The sequence below is a fragment of the Peromyscus eremicus genome, chromosome 5, assembly GCF_949786415.1.
Source record: "Peromyscus eremicus chromosome 5, PerEre_H2_v1, whole genome shotgun sequence".
Taxonomy (NCBI): domain Eukaryota; kingdom Metazoa; phylum Chordata; class Mammalia; order Rodentia; family Cricetidae; genus Peromyscus; species Peromyscus eremicus.
This window is the reverse complement of record NC_081420.1, coordinates 25,542,515-25,565,493: the sequence shown is the minus strand read 5'-3', so window position 1 is coordinate 25,565,493 and position 22,979 is coordinate 25,542,515. Positions and strand designations below refer to the sequence as shown.

Here is a 22,979-nt window from a genome sequence, read left to right as displayed (position 1 = left end):
TCACTGAGGGAAATCAGGGCAGGACTGAGGCTAGCACTCAAGCAGAGACCAGAGGAGAATGCTACTTCCTGGCTTGTTCTCCAAGGTTTGCTCAGTTTGCTGTCTTATACTACACATTACCACAGCCCACAGTGAGCAGGGCACTCCCACATCAATCAGGAATCAAGGAAATGCCCCTCAGACTTGCCTACAGGCTTCTCTCAGTGGAGGGTCCCACTTCTCAGGTGATCTTAGCGCTTATGTCAAATTAACACAAAACTAAGCTGTGCAAGAACTCACCTTCCTTGTAATTGTGGCTTCTTCCTGAAAGGTGGTGTGTGATCTGGGGCAGAGGAGTACACTTAGGTGACAGACCCAGAAGTTGGAAGGACACCCAAAGAACAACAGTGGGGACTCTATGGTTATGAACACTGTAGAAAGTTCTGTGGAGATCTTTGATGACAACCTGGAGGGGGACTTGCAATATGTGAGAACGGAGGCCTTGAGGACTCAGGGACTCAGGGACCCAGGGAAGTGAGTGCATGTCTGCCTTACAGCATACTAGGAGATGTATCCTTCTCTAGCAAGGAAAAAAAAAAGTGGCTCTAGCCTGAGACAAGGATAGAGGAGTGGTGGTGATGGGGGGGGGGCAGAGGAGGCATCAGGACCTTTTGAGGCTTTATCTTGGCCAGAGACCCTCTGAGGACAGTAATAATGTTTCTCCTGCACTGGGTATCTATCCAGAAGAGCTTGTAGTTTAAGATCTAAAAATGATGGGGTCTGGGAGTGTGTCTCAGTGTAGAACACTTACCTAGCATCATGAGTGCCTGGGTTCCATCTCCAGGACCACAAGGAAAATAAAACACAAAATGAAAAAGGGGCATCCTGATGTCTGAAAGTTTTATAAAACACACAGAGAAACAGGGTAGGTTTGTGCCTCTCAACGGCACTCTGAAAGCAATAAAGATAAGAGTAATTCTCTCGACCACATGAGAGAAAATTGTTCCCAAGCTGGAATTCCATATCTGGCCAAATGATCAATTAAAGTGAATGCTGGAATGAGGACACTTTCAGACAAACAAGTCCTTGAAAAATGGACCTTGCATATACTCATAGTCAGTCAAGTTTCTGGAAGATGTGTGTCTCCAAAATGAGGGCGTAAGTGAAGTAAAGGAAAGCCACTGGCCCCAGAAGAGAGGATACAGCTCACACTTGGCAGAGGTCAGAAAAAGGGGGACCTCACAGAAGCTAAGGGGCTCACTTGAAAACAAACCCAAAGATTTCAGCTGACTCCTTTAGGGAATGAAATCAATAAAATAACCAATGTGAGAGTTTGTACTGAGAAGATAATTACTCAACAAGAGAAGAGTTTGGGGATGCGTTGATGATAATAACAGCAACTAAGCAAAGAGGGAAGAGTTACAGCTCTGAGGGATGGGGAAGTTGTAATAGGAAAGGATTATGATAAATTTATTGCATAAAATCGTCTACCAGTGTTGTTTACAATAGCCGTTAGGTGGAAGCAATCGAGACGTCCGTCAACAGGTGAGTGGACAAACAGAACGTGGTGTGTCCATACAATGGAATATTGTTCAGCCTTAAGAAGGAAGGAAATTCTGAAACATGCCACAGCTTGGATAAACCTTGAAGGATTATGATCAGTGAAATGTGCCAGAAGTGAGGAATGACTGTGTAATTCTACTTATATCCCATCTCCAGGGCCGTCAGATTCATAGAGTCAGAATAGTGGTGTCAGGGGTAGTACGGTGGGAGGAATGAGGAGTTAGTATTTAATGGAGTTTCAGTTTGAAATGGTGTCAAAGTTCAGGAGGTGAATGATGATGATGGTTGTACTTAATATCACCAAGAGCACTTGCAGAGCAAGTGTGAAGACCTCAATTGGAATCCCCAGACCTGAGCATAACACCGGACTCCCTGGAAGTTCTCAGGCCAGCATCTGTGAGCAGGACACCTGCCTCTAACAAGGTGAGAAGTGAGGTCTTATCCTCTGATCTCTACATATGTGTGTCTGGCATATGAGCATCTGCATTCACATACATGAACATGCACACACATCATACAAGTGCACACACATTGATTTAAAAACTTTTCATTATGTTTTCTTTCATGTCTGTATTCACATAAACATACACATTTCTTAATATTTATTTGTAATAATAAATGAAAAATGTTTTATATTAATTTAAGTCCTTCTTTAAAGCTACATTAATCATAATTAAAAAGGAAACTTTCAAATACCTCCTTTTGTATATCACGTTCTCCAGGAAAGTAAACACTGCCTTTTTTTTTTTTTTTTTTTAAGAAGACAGGAGTCTCCTTTTTAAAGCCATGAAATTATTTTTTCCCTATTTAGTAAAGCATAGTCAAAGGTTTGGGGGGTAATGACAAATGACATTTCTTCTGGGTGCCATGATGGGAAAGGACGCTTTGTTCCAGTCCACTTGAAGCCAAACTGCTAAGTAGTTAAAACTCAGGAGCGGTCAGGCTGGTTTAGCCAGAATGACGCATCCCTCTCAACACCCACCTTTGTAAGACAAAACTGATTCACTGGTTTGTGGAGCCTGTATGGAACGTGCTTAGCGTTCCTTCCCTATAGTTGAAGTGTGTCTGTCTCCTGACAGTCTAGCTTAGATATTTCAGAGTGAAACCCTGCAAGCATGTAGACAACACACAAAGTAGAATGCAGGGTCTCCCCGCATGACGTGCACAACGTTTTCTTGCTGAAGGAAGGGATCAGTTCACTTAAGTTGTGGTGCGGCGGTTCAAGAAGCCGGAAGTAGCTCACTTGTCTCTGAAGTAGGGGTAGTTCATTCAGTGAAGGTAATTGCATCTCTGACATCTGCAGCCCTATGCTGAGTGCTCAGGACTGTTGGGAACCCTACAAGGAAATTCCTCAGGGTAGGATTGTTTCCTTAAACACCGTCTGACATGGTTGTAACTGTTCTACACTAAGTCATTGCTCACTGCCCTCCCTCTCCTCGGTTTCTGTCAAGAGTGAATCCTACTTACCGTGAATATGAAAAATTCTAGAACAAAGGTGAATCACCACTTCCATGGAATGCGCTGGGATGTGTGCTTGACCATTTCCAAAGAGCCTTAAACAACAACGAAACAAGACAAAAAACAGCAACCACTAAAACACATGCACACCCTTTAAAAGCAATACTAACAATATGTTTTAAAAGAAGTGAAAAGTTGCTTATGATAGACAAGTTTCAAGTAAGAAGCTAAACACAAAATTGTGTATATAACCGGACATCAGTCAGGAGAAATGTCTATTGTGGGGGAGGAAACCTGGAAGTAAACCAAAGATATTTAGTGTGATGGCTTTGGGTTGTTGGCATAGTTACAGATGAGTTTATTAGCCTTCTCTCCATTTCCACTGCCTTTGTGAGTGTTTGCACGGTGGTGGGGGTGTGGCAACAGAATCTCACTGTGCGTGCTTCAGATAACGGTGTGGGAACTGGGAACTTGTCTATTGGGGTGCTTGTGAATCTCTGGGACTTTGAAAGAGTCACTTCAGGAACTAGATTATGGCTTCAAATCTGAATCTATGTTGTTTAGTATATGAACCTCCGATCTCACTTTTTCCGTACATTGAAAACTGTGTTCAAAACCAAACCAAAGGCCAAGGCGCCAGGAAGATGGCTCAGTTAGAAAAAAGCACTTGAAACCCATGCAAAAGCTGGATGGAGTTGTGTGTGTCTGTAATTGCAGCATTTCTACAGTGAGATGGGAAGCAGAGACAAGAGGAGGCCCCTGGAAACTCACCGGCCAGCTGCCCTGGAGTACACAGTCTAGTGGCAGATGGCAAGAATGACCCTTCTGTAGACAATGTAGAGAGCAAGGACTGACACCTGAGGTTATCTTCTTCTTCTTCGTTTGTTTGTTGTTTTCTCAAGACAGAGTTTCTCTGTGTAACATGTAGTTATGTTCTGACATCCACACACACACACACACACACACACACACACACACACACACACACACAAATACAGTCTCTATAATGATTAGAAATTAATGCTAGGGTTCTCCTCAGATAGCAAAAGGCATGAATGCTCAAGTCCCTTGCATGTTTTAAATCATCTCTAGTTGTGTATAATTTCCAGTATAACGAAACTGTAGTTTTTACACTGTATAAAGAAATAATGTATATGTTCAGTGTAGAGGCTTGTTTTTCAATCTGTATTTACTGGCAGTGGGAGGAGAAGGATTTCACAGAACTCTGGATGTCCATGCTTTGTGACTTGAGATCATCAATAAAAACAGGAGTAAGACCAAATATAACAATGCCTATGCTTTTGTGACCCCAGGAAGCAGGCACATCACTTTATTATTATCAAGTATCCAGGCACCCCATTCACTTAGTTTAGGAAAATAACAATTAATAGAACACTTTCTTGGTTTCAGGTAGATACGAAATCTTGCTCAGAAATGTGTTCTTTCATGCCTGACTGGACAGGAATTTTGGCATAGTGACACAAGATTAGAAACAGATAGAATTCTGATATTTGAAATATCAAGTAACTCAAGGAAGGGTCGAATGTCCTTCTGCTATTAAAATGCGGGCTTTGATTACATGACACTTACAATGTGGAAAAGCTTTTGGGTCAGAGCCTCAGAGGAGGTCCAGGCATGATGGGTAAGACCAATTCTACCCAGGCTATAGCCCGACTGGCCCCACTCTGATCTTCTGTTGACAGTCTTCACAGGTTTTCTTGTGTGGAGAGTCTACAAGTTTTGGAACCACAGGGCCTGTGGATGCAACACAGTGACAGAGTTGCATGTGCAAGGCCCTGGGTTCGAACCCCAGTACCCAAGAGGAGACTACAAAGTCAAGCATCTAACATAAAACGATCCTTAATCAGCTTTCATTTCTGAAGTTCTCCACGGGTATGAGTTTTGAATTCTTTCGGTCAAGGCCGGGGAGCATCTCATTCCTGGTTTCCATTCAGTACTTGATGTATGTATGTGGTGTCCACCGAAAACTGAGCTACATCTTGACTGAATATAGTTTGAATAAGGAAGTTTGAGAAAACGTTCCCACTCTGGCATGCATCTCAGATTGATGGTTTCTCACCACAGGATGAACTTAGGAAACTACTTAGAGAGAATATTAAAAAGGGGGACTTGGGGTGTGTGTGTGATGAGTCTGTGCAGTGAGTCCTTGCCTGGAGGAGAGAAGGCCAGAGATGCCTGATGCCTCCACCAGAGGAGTGGTCAGCAGGCAAGGCGGAGAGCAAGGCATTAAAGCAGAGGCCCTCCCTTGCTATCCTAGCTCAAGAGGACTAGCCTTGCTCTTGCCCTGCTCTACAAAAACACACTGGGTGGGGTGAGGCTGGGGAGATGCTCACTGGTTAAGAGTGATGGCTGCTCTTCCGGAGGATCTGGGTCCAATTCCCAGCACCTACATGACAGTTCACAATCATCCATAACACCAGCATCAGGGGATCTGATGCCTTCTTCCAGTTTCCATGGGCACCAAATATTGTAGGATAATCTTTTTGTACACTGTGAAGATGTGTCTCTTCCAAGACACCTTCTGATTGGTTTAATAAAGAGATGAATGGCCAATAGCTAGGCAGGAGAGGACAGGTGGGACTTCTGGACAGAGATAGGAACTCAGGAAGAATCGGTGAGGTGGAGATTTGCCAGGAAAACAGGGAATCGGTTATATAGTATGGAGGAGAGCTAATGAGCCATGCGGCAGAACATAGATTATTGTAAGTGGGTTGATTAAAGTTATAAGAGCTGGTTGGGAGCAAGCCTAAGCTAAGGCCAAGCTTCTATACTTAATAAGGAGTCTCCGTGTCATTATTTAGGAGCTGGCAGTCCAAAGAAAGTCCGACTACAACCAAGTATGCATGCGGCAGATAATACTTGCAGGTAAAACACCTATACACATAAAATAAAACAAAATTTAAAAAATACACTGTGATGGGGTGGTGGTGGTGCACACTTTTAACCTCAGCACTTGGGAGGCAGAGGCAGGCAGCACTCTCTGAGTTGAAGGGCAGCCTGTTCTATAGAGTGAGCTACAGGATGGCCAGGACTACACAGTGAAACTCTGTTTTGAAAAACAAAACAAAACAAAACAAAATACCCACAAAGTTTCAGCTAAGCATGGTGGTACATGCCTGTAATCCGAGAACTCAAGAGGCAGAAGCAGGAGGATGATGAATTCTAGACTAGCGTAGACTATAGCATAATACCCTGTTTGGAATACCAAACCACATAAACAAACTACATGAAAATCAGTACAATTTATTAGCTGTTACCAGAGTGAAAACCAAGACAAGGGGCAGAAGGAGTGTGTGGGAATTTCATCACTGCAGTGGAGAATGCATTTGAAATGTTCCTCTCACATCATTAATTTTTACAAACTGTGCCACCTTCCTTGGCAATAAACAAAAACAAAAACCAAAATAGACAAACAGACAAAACTCACTGCAAACAGAAAAATTCTCCTGTTTATCAGGAACTTAAATCAAGAAAAATATAGTTTTGGCCTGAAAAACATACTTTAACGTTTCCCTATTTCTAAAGTAGATGTTATTTGCTTTATCAAAATGCTCTCCTCAATGAAATCTCTGAAAAGAAAGGTCATGTATACTTAAGTGTTTTACACACACACACACACACACACACACACACACACACACACACTTGCAGTGCCATGGGTCAAGCACAGGCTCAAATGTGTCAGACAAATACTTTTCCTCAGAATCACATTTCTAGCCACTACACATTCTGGAGCTAAAAAGTTATCTGCCATTTTAATAGATCTTTTCCTTTATTGCACATACGTTAGTCCAAGCTTCTGTGTGTTCTGGTTTATTAAAATACTCCTCATCTAGCAGGCAAACTGGCTATTTTGAACGCAGGGGCTGTCAATGGTTTTGGAACAAAGATGTATCACTTACTACAACGAGATAATGAGGGAATCCCATGGGATTCTGAGCCAGCAAATGGTATCTCTTAATCTCATTGAAATCAAGGTGTTCTGTTCAGTGTTTCAAATCTGCTCAGGATATGACTGAGGGCTCTTTCCTAACTGCAAGGTCATTTCTAGGGTCAGCCAGAGACAAGGTTGCCTGTCAGGAAACTGTCTCTGTCAGCACTAGGGGAGCTATCTACAAGTGGCAGGGAAAAAAATAGCTGACCTCAGTCAGCCCGGCTCGTGAAGACTTCCAGACTTCCAAGCCTGCACTTTGAAAGCCCAGTTGTAGGAAACAGGCTTCACAACCCTTTACTGTGTGCTCACAGTTCCATGAATGTAACAGCATATGCAATGCCCTGTTGTGACTGCTTTCCTCATGCAGATTGTGATATTCTACAGGACAAGGGCTGCATCTTCTTCGTGTGTCTAGCATCAAACCTATGGACTGGCCTAAACTAGATGTTCAATATGGCTCACCATAGGAATATATGTTAACAATGTATGTTCCGATCTAGAGATAAAGATGGAAACACTAAAGCTTCACACCTAGGAAAAAGTTTTTGGTTCAGTGGGTGGTGCCTTAAGCTTTATATACAATTTCCATTTTTTCTTTTTGTTCATCTATTTTACATTCCGGCCACAGCCTGCAATTTCCATTTTTTTAAAGAATGATTCCATGTGGTACTTCATCTCTGGTCCTTACTACAGAAGGTCGGCAAGACAGATATTGCGTTTTCCATTTTCTGAGCTGCATTCTTGCCTGAGTAAATTATAGCACAAAGCTCAGAACGATGGTCTTCTGATGTTCAACCTTTATCACAACATGAGCCAGCCTAGACAGCTAATGCTGTGTGTATGTCTGAGTCCATCTTCCTACTGTGCCAACCTACTTATTTCATCCCTTTATCTTCCTGACTCGCCTTAGAGAAAGATAAATGAAATTGCTGTCTCCACAGGCAGGCGTGCTTGGTTAGTTTTGGAGCCACCGATATTCTTGGGAGGACCCGAAGAAGAGCAGGATGCAGTGAGGTAGGTCAGGAAGCAACGATGGCCACAGTCCACATCTGGTGGGCTGCGGGTTTCACTTCTTCTCCTGCTTTGTAACTAGATTGACCAACTGTGAGTCTGGGTGGTGTGGGCAGCCTGGCTCCTGACTAGCCAATGCTAGACCTTCTTTGGCTGAGAAGAGCTTTTCTTGCTTCCAGGTGTTTTGTAGATAAGTGGCTTGTGTGTAAGGTGAATTCACAGGTCCTTTGCAGTACTGGAGAAAGGGGCTCTCTGAATTGTTTAAACTGAAGTTCTCCTATAGCTTTTATGAGAACAGTGGCTACATGCTCTCTGTTGCCGTCTTTTGTGCGGTCTGATATCGGCCCTCCCGTATGGTAAGTGATAGTTATTTGCTGGACAAACAAGATGTGTAAGAGGGAAAACATCCCAAACCAAATTTTGTGCATTGGTTACTGACACCTCAAATGTCTTTGGATATTATGGGTTGTTTGCGTGGAGGCTGACATCCAGACACTGATGCTATTTCTGAAAAAGCAGTTTTGTCTACACTCTTGGCCAGGTGAGTTTATTAGAAACAGGAAATCAAGATGGTAGTAGAAATCAGTGGGAGTGCTAACACAGTAAACTGTAACCTCAACTGTGTGTTTGTCTCCTTGGGTTTAAGCTGGTCTGCTCAGGCCAGTCGTGAAGCAAAATGTCAAAACTGTGTCCAAAAGGTTGAAGTGTCAACGGAGAAGTACACATGACACACATTTTATGATGTCCCCTTCTCCCATGCCGGTGTAGTTTGATTGTCGTCCCCTGTCCCCCCCCCCCCCCCCCAAAAAAAAACCCCAGAGTTTCTCTGTGTAACAGCTCTGGTTGTCCTGGAACTTACTTTGTAGACCAGGCTGTCCTCGAACTCACAGAGATCCACCTGCTTCTGTTTCCCAACTGTTGGAATTAAAGGCGTGTGCCACCACAGTCCGGCTGATATTTACTTTTTGGGTTGCTTTAACCAGCGCATACACATTTGAGAATACATTGTACAACCAGGAAAGCTAACTGGCATTATTTAGGAAGATGAGAAATATTTATTGCAAAGTTCTTTAAGTATTGCTTACTAAAGAACATTTAATACTGTCTCAAGTTATTCGAACAGCTTTAAATGTCTAGTGTACGGAGTCTGTATCTAAAGCCACTTCATGGAGACCATGGTGTAGTTAACACACGTCTACTAACCGGGAGTGGACTTGGAACAAATCAGTGGAATGTTCTGACTGGGTGTTACTCATCAGGGACGGTATCTGTCTGGGTTCTGGGGCGCAGAAAGGGACCCAGGTTGGGGCTCAGGAGCCTATCACAAGCGCGCTCATGATTCTTTCAGCGAAATGGAAAGCCGTGTCTTGTCTCTGTTTCAGGCAAAGTCCTGGTATGCAGCCCAGACTAGCCTTGAACTCAGTCCTGATTCGGGAGTGCCAGGATACAGGACTACACCAGGTTGAAAACTTAGGTCCCAAGTTTTCAGTCTTCATAGCTTCTTGTTGAAAACGAGAGTCAAAAGGGAAAATAAGAAACTTCTATTGTTCTGTCTTCCGATGGAAAACAGCGGGAGTGTTTTTATCCTCATGACAAATCATTTCTGGAGAAGCCCTTTTCGAGATTCTCTGTAAAAATAGTCTTTACACAACAGAAATCGAACTCCTGGGGCAATTTAAATAGAAGCTGGCGTGGCTTCCCTGCGATAAGCAAAAAGTCAATGTTTCACTAGAGTCGTCCAATCGAGCGGCCCTTCCAGTCCGCTTTATTTCCGCCCCTGGCACGTAGGGGGATCACCAAAAGGTGGGCCACTGTGGCGGAGCTGGGCACCTAGTACCGGAGCAAGTCCCATGGGGTCGCGGCGCCCAGAGGAGGTCTGGTCGCCAGGTCCCCGCCCCTCTCGGCTGCTCAAGCTGCTCAGGCTTAGGTGGCGCAGGGCGGAGCCGCAGGTTGGGGAGGGCGGCCCCAGGCGTCGGTGACACGCGGGGGGCGGGGGAGGCGAGGCGGCCGCACCCGGCCCTGGGAAGAAGCCGTCCAGGTGTGGCCTGGGCGCCTGGTGCCAGCGGGGAGGAGGAGACTCGCGCCGCCTCGACCAACACCAACACCCAGCCGCGACCCAGCTCCTCTGAGCCCGCGCCGCCCTGCGAGCCACAGCTCCGGTCCGGCTCCCGCGCCCAGCCAGTCGCCGTCCCCGTCTCCGCCAGCCTCCCGCGCCCCGCCCGCGCTCCTCTCCCGGGAGCCCCTCGCGTGCTCCGAGGCTGAGCCTCGCGTATGCCGCGGTGCTGAGCCGCTCTCTGAGTGACCGGCGACATGAGCTGCAACGGCGGCTCCCACCCGCGGATCAACACGCTGGGCCGCATGACCCGCGCGGAGTCCGGCCCTGACCTGCGCTATGAGATGACCTGCGGCGGCGTCGGTGGCGGCGGCGGCGGCGGCGGCGGGGGCGGTGGCACCAGCAGGATGTACTACTCCCGGCGCTGCACGGTCAACGACCAGAACTCCGACGGCTACTGGTGGGTACCCGCCGGCCGCCGCCTAGCTCAGTCCAGGACCTTGGGCCTGGGAGGGGCCCGGCTCCGGGGCCGACCAGGAAACCCAGGTCTAGGCCGAGGAAAGGGCTATGCACGAGGTCACGGAAGCGCAGGGCCGGGTGTCCAGACGCCCAGCGCTCTCCACTGAGACCAGGGAGCGTGGGTGTGCCGGAACCCCGGCAACCGCCTTACGGTGAGCCTGGGCCCGGTCCCACGGTCCTCACCTGGCTTCTGCCCTAGAGGGTGGCCCTAGGGGCGCCACCTTTCCGCCTCCACTATGAAGGCGAGCCATAGACGGCAGGGACACAGGTCCCTCCGTTGTGTCCATGGTCCGTCTGTCCCCTGCATGGTGGACTCGGCTGCGATCGCCTTTGTTCCTCAAAACCCAGCTTGCAAACTAATGAAAAGTAAAACTGTGATGGGGTGGGGTCCCCTTTGCTGTCCCGTGGCCTCAGAGGGGACTCAGGGCTCACAACTCATGGCCACCCTAGGGCGACGGCGGCGGAGCTTAGGTTACTCGGCTGCTCGAGGGTATTTGCATGGAAGTTGCGTCCTCCGCCCGACCTGAGACTCCCTTAAGACGCAAATGGGGCTCCCCTGCAAGAATAGGCCCTGGGCACCGGGTGCAAGCTTGGCCTGGACCGGCCTGTTTCGCTCCCACTTCCCCACTCTGGCCACTCGGTAACCCCGGTCGCACCCGAGGCTCCGCGCCTCTTAAAAAAAAAAAAAATCGGATAAGTCTCCTGGGTGACTTTGTAATAGGTATTAGTCATCTCTTTGATCTGTATAGAGTGGGCTCAAGTTCTGGATGAGAGGGTGACCCTGGAGAAAGCACTGTGGCGCCCTAGCCCAGGAGCCGCCGAGGAACCCACGGCGCAAAGGGCTGGGTCCTCCTCGCGGGACCGTCGGGTAAATACAGCGAGGGAGTCACGGGTGGGTGGGAGAAGGTAATGAGCATCCTTTCACACAGTCCCCAGAGCTGCTCTCGGTAAGCCCACGTGAGCCGTGAGACTTTTGCGACCCGCCCCTTCCCAGCCCTGCCCTGGTCGCGCCTCTGGGAAAGAGGCGGCTCTCCCACTACCTGAATACTTCCGCTGCGCCGTGCCCGCAGGCGGAGGAGGAGAAACCTGATGGCTCCCGCCGAGTTTTGTTTTGCAAGCAGTTTTAGAGACCCGGCCATCTTTCCAGTAGCAACCTGATTTCTGTTTAAATTTGTTTCTCGAGCGTCAGGGTACTTTTCCTCGTTTTTAGAGATCGTTGTTTTCTGAACAAAACGTGCCCGGGGATTTCCATGAACGATTGTGTCTGGGAACAGCAGATTTGAAAACTTGGTTTTTAAAGTTTATTTTAAAATTTGGCCAGCCATCTAAATCTCAAATTTCCTTTCTGTCTTAGCCTTCCCAAAATTAAGGAGCCCCCCGCCCCCCCCTTTTTTTTCAATGTGTGGATTACGCAATTTTAGTCTGGGACAGAATATGTAGGAATTCTTTAGCAGTTCTTTTCAACACTTTATGAACCAAGTTTTTATTATTATTAGTCTTATTATTTAGTCTGCTTCTACTAGCCTTTTGTTATTTTTGCTGTCTTGGAAATCAAACCCAACGCCTTGCACACGGTAGGCAAGTGTTCTACTCCTGATCTGTTACACCCCATCCCTCTTAAAATGACAACCATCAGTGCCTAGTAATTGGATATTTTACTTCCTTGGTTGGCTTCTTAAAGTTTTATAGAGAAGTAATATTTTTAATTTATTCATCGATATGTGAACTGTGATACATGTTTTATTAGGATTCTTCTCTAAAACATTTAATTTGGTGGAGGAAGGATGTTTTTTCGTTGGACAGCATTTTTGTGTCGTCCCCCCCCCACGTCCCCCCCTCCCCGCCCTCCGCCCCCAACACACACAAAGGAAAGCCTGTTTATAGACCTGTCAAACGTTGTATCTTCTGGAAGGGAAAAGAGACCAAAGTAGAAAATGACCTCACCTCGAGAAAGGATTTTTTCCCCTTAAGGATTGATGTTTGTCAGCGGCCAGGCTGTGTCAGGGGGTGGGCCTTGAGTCAGAGGCTGTCACCGCTCTTTTGAGCCCCAGGTGATAGAGCCCCTCCCCCAAGCCTGCTGGACCTGTCCTAGTGCAGCTGAACAGAAAATGGCCCTTAAATGCTGACTTCTGCATTTTCAATTAATGGAGACTGAGTGGGGAGTCGGACCATGCACGCAGACCTGTTTTTCTGGTAGCATTTTAGTTCTGTGTGGAGGGAGCTGTTTGTTCATGGCTTAGACTCTGCAGAAACAGGAGGCCCTGTCAGCCTGACAGAGCTGGGGACTTCTGCTAAGTGAACGATTAAGAATTTAATAAGTTTTTTTTTCTAAATAAAATTTATGTATTTTTTCCTTCCTCTCTGTACAAAACTCAGTTTAGAAACTACTAGTTGAATTGAAACTTACTTGTCTCTACGGGTTGAATTAGAGTGGTGATTTTTAAAATAAGTGTATGTAGCTCTTCCTTATGTCAACCAGTCACTGTCTGTAGAGAACCCGGATCTTATTTTTGCCATCGAAATCACCTTACAGTGTCTCTCTTCTGTCTCTTTTTCATGACTAACTCTTAGATCACATTTACATCACAGTGCAGTTCCTGCCCCTTCCCCCAGCATCCCCCTGGTCCTGTGTTTATTTTAGGTTAGATGGAATCTATATCTACTTCAACTTCTCCTTCTGTTCCACTTAACAAATGGTTAGTAAGTTTTACACGCTTGCTAATATAAAAGGCATGAATTTTGAAAATAAATTTTGGATTTTTTTTTCTTGCGTAAGACATCATACTAATGCTCCTTTCAATTAAAGCAGAATTCCTGGAATCTTATTCTTGTAGCTAAAATACAATACTGATCACCAAAATATATTTGTCACTGAAGTAACCAAATTTCACACTCAGCTCTGCAACCAATCCAAGTGTAGATTTTTGTGGACGGATTAAAGGCAGTAGGCATTAAGCTTCAGAAATATGTGGTTGTAATGCTAAGGCTTATTCTTATCCAGATCTCATTATTTCAAAACCAAAATGGGGACTGAGAATGTGGCTTAGGAGAAGAGTTCTTGCTTACCATACTCCATCCTCAGTACAGCAAAACATAGTAATAATAGTAGCAATAAAATAAATCAAAACTAACAAGAAGCAAGCCTCTAAACTTCAGAGTGAAATGGACCATTAAGAATTACCTAGCCTCACCCTAGTCTTTCCACATCAACTTTTAGACTGAACAGGCTGTTGTTATATGTTAATGTATGTAAAATTCCATTTTTTTCCCATTGACTTAGCAAGTATTTTCTGAGCATTTGCTGGATGCATGTGTGAAGTTTCTGGAGAGTTAAGGTGAACAAACAGGAAACATGAGAGGAGTGTGTACCCTGAGACCATGCAACTGCAAGGATATGAAGGGGTAGAGTTGAGGGTATAGCCCGGCGCTATAGTGCTTGCCTAGGATTCTCAAGGCCTTGACTTCCATAAGTTGCAACACACACACACACACACACACACACACACACACACACACACACGTTGGAGGTGTGTAAAAAGCTTTCACAAGTAGAGAGAACATCTGTCGTTGGACATTGATGAGACCTTATAAAAAAAAGTGGTGTTTACTTAGTGTAGTAATTCAGCAGATATAGATGGGTAAAGCATGGACAAAGTTCAAGACGTATGTAGAGTGGGCTCCTGGTTGAACATTCACTGAAAAGTGGAAAACAGCAAGGGGAAAGGAGGAAGGTTTTTGGGAAAACCTGGCGGAGGGATTTGGCTGGCTATGGGATCCATGCCAGGTTTTCATTGCCGCCAGACTTGCCTGCATTCTTGGGCACAGGGAGATATGGTGGTCCCTGAGCCTCAGGAGGGCTGCCTCTGTGACAGCTCCGTGGAGGGTAGTGCCATGTGTATAACCTACCAGAAGTCTGGGTGAGATGGCCATTGCCCCACTGCAGAAGGACGAAAGGAAAGTCTGGGTGTGTGGTGGGGTGGTGCGGTATGGGAAAGTAGACACTGCTCAGGTAGGGTCACAGTGTCACCTGATGTGAGATGTTAAGAGAGTCTGAGGACACACAAAGCTCAGAGCCTAGGTAACTCAGAGGATGCATATTCTAATTTTTTTTTTAAATGATGGTAAAATAAAATTCAGGTAAATTCAATATACAACAGATAACATTAGCAGTGTTATTAAACCTAGGTAAATTTATGTAAAACATAAGATCTATGGTTAATAATAGTTCCCATCACCTGCTTAAACACCTGCGATAAGCCAGATATTATGCAAGCCTCATGTAATCGCAAACCTCACAACCAACATCCCAATTTACAGATGGAAAACTGAGGTTAAAGTAGTTAAAACACTTTGCCCAAGGTCTTACAGCTAACAAGTGGTTTAATTTATTATCCAGATTATCACAGTCTGAGAAAAGATCAAACCTCTGTCGTTAGAATTCATCTTTTCTACCTGCAAACTTTTTCTAGCCAACACAACGTTTGACTTCATTTTAATTCTGTTGCATCCTCATTGTGCATTTGGTAAGATACTTATGCCTAATGCATTGCTTTATTTTTGTTAATACTCTTATGAGGCGTTTCATGGGCTTAGAAAAACCCCACCCAATGTGATTCTGTATTACACAGACTAATTGTTGATTCTGTATATGATGCTGGCTGATTGTTCTTTAATGGGACAAAACAGCTTTCGACAGTAATTTATTTTTTTTTCTAAACATGGGCATGGTTTCATTGTAGTTCAGGAGATTGAAATGTCTTGGGAAGAGAAGATCCACTGAAGGTTTGATGTCTCATCTGACTTCTTAAGGTGGAGCAAAGAGAAGCTGGGTGTGACTTTGTGAGTCCACCTTGACTAGCATAACCTGTCTTTCCAGATGAGGAACTTCTAGAAGATTTTAGAAGTGTTTCGGTCTGGATGAGTGGCTGGGAGTTCTGCTCCCTGCTCAGCTCTCCTTCTCCATCCTACTGGGTCTCAGTGGCCCTGACTCTTTAAAACTGAAAATGGTCAGATGTGGTTCTGGGGGTGAAGCCACAGCCCCAAAGATCCCAAGACCAAGGCACCAAGACAACGAGCCATCATTGGAAGCAACAGCAGAGAAAATGCTATTGAGACCTACAGTTTACACCTCACCACAGACACCTTGGGTTAGAGGGGTTCATTTACTTTACAACCATGGATGAGAACTCTACATTTCATCAAACAAGGATCCCTTAGTGAAAAGTAACAGCAAACAGTCGAATGTTTTGCTTGGAAATAAGATTTTTGACACACAGACATCACAGCTCTGACTTTATCTGCCATCTGGGGATGAAAAGGAGCAGACATCTTCAGGGATGACAGGACAATATATAATGTTTTTTTTTTTTTTTTTGAGGTTTAGTAAAATAAATGTTTTTGCATAGGAAAGTATTTCAAAACAGAAATTTCTATTTGGCATTGAATTTGTAAAAACCGAATATTTTGGTGTCATTTCCACTGAACAATTAAAAAAAAAAACAAATAAGAAGACATCTTTCTCTGAATTTTCTTACTCCTTCAAGAATTCTTTTATACTGCTAAGCTAAAATACATCATTCTCACTTAATTGCCTGAAATAGTTGTTTTTGACTCTTACAGGACTCCTGAATGCCACATACTTGATACCCAATCTGTTCCTTCGTTTTCTTCTTTCCTCTTTTAAATATAAATTTATTTTAATGGCTACACTACAGCATAAAAATTGCATGTATTCACAGAGTACACTGCGGAATTTCAACGTATGAATCACAATTGTTTCTCCTGTAAGTCCGTGTCTACTTTTTCTGCACACTGTCCTTAGAAGAACAGCTTGGGGCAAAGACAGAGACACAAAAAGGAAGTTTCAGAACAACGTCTTAAAGGCAGGAGCAGCCACCACAGACAGAGCCGCTGGAGTTCACTTCCACAGCGTTCGTTCTGGAGACCTAACGACACACCTAAGGCTCACCCACCCCTGGAGGCGGGGGTTCCTCCCTGTTGGAGATGCAGGCAGTCAGGCAGCAGCCTGAGAGGCACTCCCGCTTCGTGATAAAGTCACAGACTGTACATTTGGGAGTGGTGGAGCTGGGAGTGAGCTCCACCGGTGCCAACTTTGGGGTCTCTGTGAAGGTTGTGGCAGGTGTGGCCAGTCTGTCCCTTCATCTGGAGCAGCCACCTGACACATAGTTAAATGATGGAGAGTCACCCTAAAAGAAGTGGGACATTTTATTGGAATACTGCCCCCCCCCCGGGTTTTGTTTTGTTTTGTTTATTTATTATTTTATCTTATTTTTATTTTTATTGAGACAGGGTTTCTTTGTGTAACCCTGGCTGCCTGGAACTAGCTCTGTAGACCAGGAGTGCTTCTGCCTCGGAAGGCTGGGATTAAATGTGTGTGCCACTGCCAGCACCACCACTCGGCCTCAGTTCCTATACTGGGACAAAATTAAGAGGGGACCTGGTCATCTAAACCTATATGGAAAGAGTCCTTTATCCCTCATTTGTGCATGGGAGCAGCGACTGGGATAGATGCACGCCCCGGCTGAACTTCTAAATCAGGGCGATCAGTTAAATGCCATCAAATTGTCTCGTATTTGCCTTTGTTTTTCTTCTGCTCTCCTGAGCTGGACAAGCAGGCCTTGAGCACCTGCATGTGCAAAGCCTTGTGTTGTTAGGTGTGTGTAGGAGGGGAAAGTGATGAAGGTGTGCGGTAGCCACACCTGTGTGTAAAGAAGTCGTGCAGAAGTGTGGGCAGAGGAGTGTGGGTAAGCCCTGGGGAGGAGGCGTCATGGGGCCTGTCACTTCTGAGGAGTGGCCATCCAACAACTCAGCCTGATGGCTAGCGTGCTAATGGGCTAAAATTACATTTTTGTTGTTGTTGTTTGTGTGTGTTTTACTTAAGATTCTTGAAAGACACTAACAATGTAGGATACACGAAAGACACTTTAAAAATTATAAAGAGAATTGATTAGGCCTGAAGATTAATGCATTGTGTAGTTGCAATTTCTAATAGACATTTACTGAGCTTTTTTGGGGCATTATTGGATGAATCTGAATACAGAGAGCCATATAACTTTATTTCAGGCATACATACAAGACCCTAACGACACAAAGAAAGAAGGGAGAGGAAGAAGAAAAGAGAGAGGAAGGAAAGATGTAACATATGGGAGATTGTGTACACACAGGAAGAAATATAGTACGGTGCCATGGATGCCTAAAGAACCATAAAAGTTACTATCAAGTTATTTTGTAAGCAAAGCACTTTTACCTTGTAATGTTTCATGTCTGTCATCAATTTTTTTTTTCTATTATGTCCTGGAAGCAGATGTTCAACAAATGCTTCAAGATAGCTAATTTTGGAATCTTTCTCCTTTTTAAGAAACAAGATCAAACGTAGCTGGATGCTGTTCACACACACAATTGTGTGGTCTGTTTTTGGATTTAACTCCAGAACACATTTTCCTTTTAGCCACCGGTGAAGGCATCCTTTTACAAAAGCTTAGAGCCATTCTTGTTTAAACAGGTTTTAGAATGAATTTTTAAAAGTGTTTGCGCAGGCAGGTTCTGTGCGGGATGAGTCATTGGTCTTTCTGAGTTTGAAGATAAAACAATGTCGGAAGAGTTCCTCTTCTAAGGATGGCTCTTTAATTACCCAAGAACATCTATCAATTTTAGCTTAGAAGTCGATAGTCGTATCATTTAACCCACATAAGCTTTCTTTTTCTTCCCCCTTCTGGTATCTTTTCCCTTCGACGTCTATAAAACAAAACACATTTTTAAGTGGAACATAGATGCTGAGTGAATGTTTGCTAGTTCAGTTCTGAATGTGGTTTGTAAGCTTGCCTCTTTGGGCTGGGAATGAAGCTCGGTTGGCAGAGTGGTTGCCTAGCATGCACAGAGCCCTGGGTACATCCCTGGCACCACATAAACTGAGTGTGGAAGAAGCCTGTTGATCCTAGCACTCAGAGGTGGAGTAAGAGGACTGTAAAAGTTCACACTGGATTACAGAGTAAGCTTAAACCCAGACTGGTGATGCATGCCAGTAGTCAAACACTTGCCTAAACTTGCTTGAAGACCAGGGTTTGATTCCTAATACCAAAAAAAAAAAAAAAAAGAAGAAAGAAAGAAAGGAAGGAAGGAAACAAAGAAACAAAGAAACAAAGAAACAAAGAAAAAGTAGTGTGTTCCCTAAAGCTGCTCCCCAACTCTCATGGCGAGGGATCTGTACTCACTGTGTGCCGGGAAGGTGAATATCTAACCCAGTAGGTCAAAATCCTCTCTGCTTGCCCTTCTCCTTGACTAAGCACAGCCAGGTCTACATAGGAAGCATCCGCTGGGGCTGAAATGTCAGGGTGGATGCCCCCTTCCCCAGTCGCTAACCCGGGCTGGCCAGAATCTGTCTTTTGAGATAGACAGAGCCAATATGCACCCAGTTCTTTCTTACTTCAGTCCATTTCCAAAGCTCTTTTTGACTGCACCTCAGTTAGAAGTGGGATTTTTTTTTTTTTTTTTTACAAATGGAGACTGGATAAGGAAGCTTTCTTTAGGATGTTATAATAGACCCCTCTCTGCTACCCATGGTTTCTCTTTCTGCTCTTTGAGTTGCCTGTGGTCAACCACTGTCCAAAAATACCAAATGGACGTTAGGCAGGAGTGGTGGCTCACGCTTGTAACCTCAGCACTGGGGAGATAGCGGCGGCAGGATCGGAAGTTCAAGGTTACCCTCAGCCATGGAGCTGGTCTGAGGCCAACATGGGAACATGAGATCTTGTCTCAAAAATAAATAAATAAGTGGGGTGAGGGGAGTGGCTTGCTCCTGTAATCTCAACACTCAAAAGACTGAAGAAGGAGGATCGCCCTGAGAGCAGGAGGCCAGCCTTGGTTACACATTAAGATCCTGTCTCAAAACCAATGTACAAAATACAAAACCAACAAGGAAGCTGGATAAATCTAGGAATAAACATTCTGAAGTTTGAAATGCCCTTTACTACAATGTATTGTTATATTTAAATATAACAGTTCTGTTATATTATTATTCTCTTATTGTACCTAATTTATAGATTAGACATCACTGTATATCTGTATGAATAGGGAAAAAAATAGTTTCTCAGTACTGTGGAATAGATTTGTAAGACAATAGTAAAACAGGATTCACACCCAGCTTGGTGACTATAATTCCAGCACTCAGGAGGTCAAGGCAGGATTACCATGAGTTTGAAGTCAGCCTGGTTACATTCTGAGTTCTGGGCTAGCCTGTGCTATAGAGTGAGCTACTGCTTCAACAACACATAGATGTTAGTCAAGATTTCAGACATCCTGCAGAGAGTCTTAGCACTCAGCCATGTGGATACAGTAAATTAGACAAATAACAATGCAGATCTTCTTACCTTCACTATTCAAACATTTAGTCTTTCTTTTGTTTGTTTCAGTTTGAAAGAACTTTGATTCCTGTGTATCCCTCTTCATCTACTAAGATGCAAGGCAAAACACAGGGTTAGTGTACCCAGGGCATTTGGTGAACGCATGCAAGGCCTTTAGTAAAGGGTGAAGAGTTTTAAAATTGTTAGCAGCACACAGAGTCCACTTTTTTTTTTTTTTTTTTTTTGAGACAAGGTTTCTCTGTGTAGCTTTGCGCCTTTCCTGGAACTCACTTGGTAGCCCAGGCTGGCCTCGAACTCACAGAGATCCGCCTGGCTCTGCCTCCCGAGTGCTAGGATTAAAAGCGTGTGCCACCACCGCCCAGCAGAGTCCACTTTTTAAAAAGACTGTTCAGATACGTGTGGGTACAGGAAGAGGATAAGACGTCTTGTCTTAGGTAGGATCCAACAGATCTCCAATAATAGAACTGTATTCCACACTACAAGGGCATAACGAAGCGGAGCAACCCCAATGCTTTGACCCAGTGTGTGATTCCCCAGCTCCCTCTCCCTGGAGACAGTTCCTGTGTGAGTGTTGTGCAGCATACTGAATAGTGGGGTTTCAGAAGCTCCAGAATTTGTGCTTTGTTGTCCAAAGAATTTCATCTTGTAAATTGACTTAAAATGTGTATGGCCCTCTGGATATGTTTATTCATAACTGAATTTGAACTGCCTGTATTTGTATATATTTTGTGTGTGTGTGTGTGTGTGTGTGTGTGTGTGTGTGTGTGTGTGTGGTGCTGGGGATTGAACCCATGGCTTTGCACATGTTGAGCACATCCTCTACCAGCCAACCCCTCTAGTTAACACATTTTTATTCTGAAGTAGATTTTGATTTACAAGAAAGTTGCCAAGATGGTACAAAGTTCTTATGTATGCCATACCAGTTGCCCTTAATTGTCTGTCTTATGGCTCAGTTTATGGTAGCTTTTACTGTGGCATGCCTTGTTAAATCGGTTAAGAAAGTCTGACTTTTATTGTGCGGCGAGATACCTCTTTCATTCATGTGCTTAGAACTGGCATTCTTTGTGGACAGCACCTTCTGAGCCACCTTGCTGAACAGAACTTTCCAAATGTTTCAGAAGAAAGGTACTTGCCTTTCAATGAAGAAAAAAATACTGTCTGTAAATCCCAGTACTCAGTAAGCTGAGGCAGGAGGATTGCTATGAGAGTGAAGCCAGTCTGGACTACATAGGGAGTTTCAGGCCTGTCTGGGCTATGGGGGTGAGATCCTGTCTCAGATAACCAAAAGAGTAGAAGGAGAAAAAAAAGAAGAAGAAGAAAAAAAAAAGGAAAACAATTGTAATTATATAGAACTTTCCTAATCCTTCCTTCCTTTCCTCCCTCCCTCCCTCCCTCCCTCCCTCTCTCTCCCTCCCTCTCTCTCTCCCTCCCTCTCTCCCTCCCTCCCTCTGTTTCTTCCTTCCTCCTTTATTTTATGTGGAATCTCTCTGTTGCCCAGCTTGGTTTTGAACTCCTGAACTCAAGCCATCTTCTTCCCCCAGCCTCCCCTAAGACCTTCGTGATTTCTTATTTGCCCTGGAATTCTCAACGAGGTTCCTGCGTTTCTCGGTTTTTCTGTTTCTTACGTTTCCTCTGGCTTTCTGGCAGGTACATTGGGAAAGTGTTCTAAGGCAGCTGGAATTCTGTACAAGTTAGGACAACAGATGTAGTCTTGTCTCTGTCCCAGCGGAGTGGGAGTCCTGCCAGATTTCCTGTGTAATGCTGAGAGGAAGCGAGACTGGTTGTCCTCCCGGGGCAGGAGTGGGGGAGGCTGTCCAGGTTTTGACAGGTGGACGCTCAGGCAGCGTGCTGCCTGGGCCTGCCTCAAGGAGCCAGTGTCGTCATTTGGGAGTGGTTCCCAGGGAAAGCTGGGATCCTCACCCACATCCAGCTAGTACTGGCTTGTTGGGGAGCCTTGCTGGCAGGGCGGAACCCCAAATAGGTGGCAGAAAAAAAAGAAAGGACATGCTTTCCTGTGGTGTGGTAATATATAGTCAGACACTGTGGGAGAGGTTCCCACATTCATGTGGGCCTCCCCATCTCGGTATGTTATAGCTATTGTTTTCTCAAATGGTTTTTCCATTACTAAGCTTGTAACCCAGGGCACATGCCAGGCAAATGCTGTGCCATTGGACGGAGCCCCCAGCTCAACACCCCATTTCACAGTGGAATTCTTTCTTTAAAATCTACAGGGTGGTCTGGAGAGATGGCTCAGCTGTGAAGAGCATTGACTGGTCTTGCAGAAGACCTAAGTTCGGTTCCTAGTACCAATGTCGGGCAGCTCACAACCACCTGTAACAACACCAGCTCCAGGGGATCAAATGTCCTCCTGCCTCCGCAGGCACCTGCTCTCAAGTGCACAGATTGGCACACACTAAGATACATAATTAAAAACCAAATAAACCTTTAAAACAAGATAATGAGGGACACACGCAGATTTCATTCTGATAGAAAAGCATCAAACTGATAGAAGCTGGGACAAGTTGGAGCTAACTAATGGACCAGGTGCCTCTGAAGTCCTATAAGGAAGTTTGCCCATTTTTTAAATTGAAATTTGTTTAAAGTATGTGTATGTGTGTGCATATGCAGGTGTTTCTAGGGGCCAGAAGAGAGTGTCTGAGCCCCTGGAGTTAGAGTTACAGGGACTTCACGTATGAGCTCCCCAGTGTGGGTGTTGGGAATTGAATCCAGGTCCTCTGCAAGAGTGGTGAATGTTCTTAACCACTAAGCTAGCTCTCTACCCTCGAAGTTCAGCAGCTTGAGGCATATTCATCCAGCTGTTCACACGTATTAAACACAATCTGAAGCTGTGGCAGGCAGGGCTGAAGCTTGATTTATATCAGGAAGTTAAGAACGTAGACTGAGCCTCATTCAAGGGCTGTCTAAAGCTACTGAATACGCTTAAAATTTCCATCTTCTCCCTCATACTGTGATTTCTTTGCTCTTCCTGCCTCTTAGTGTGAACGTGGAAAATCCTTTTGTAGAATTAGCCTTGCTCTCGTCCCCTTTGTTTTCCTGGATT

The 22,979-nt window shown here is 44.9% G+C and overlaps 1 protein-coding gene across 2 annotated transcripts in view; it reads left to right on the top strand.

Annotated features, from left to right (window-relative positions):
• The first annotated feature begins 10,029 nt into the window (after window positions 1-10,029).
• Window positions 10,030-22,979, top strand: part of Dsp (desmoplakin) — a 47,113-nt gene continuing 34,163 nt past the window's right edge. The window contains exon 1 of one of the 2 annotated variants that reach the window (XM_059263150.1): window positions 10,030-10,479. In XM_059263150.1, coding sequence (XP_059119133.1) covers window positions 10,277-10,479 — 203 coding nt within the window. In that variant the 5' untranslated portion in view covers window positions 10,030-10,276. The remainder of the gene's footprint in view (window positions 10,480-22,979) is intronic. The other variant, XM_059263151.1, reaches the window with a different exon arrangement.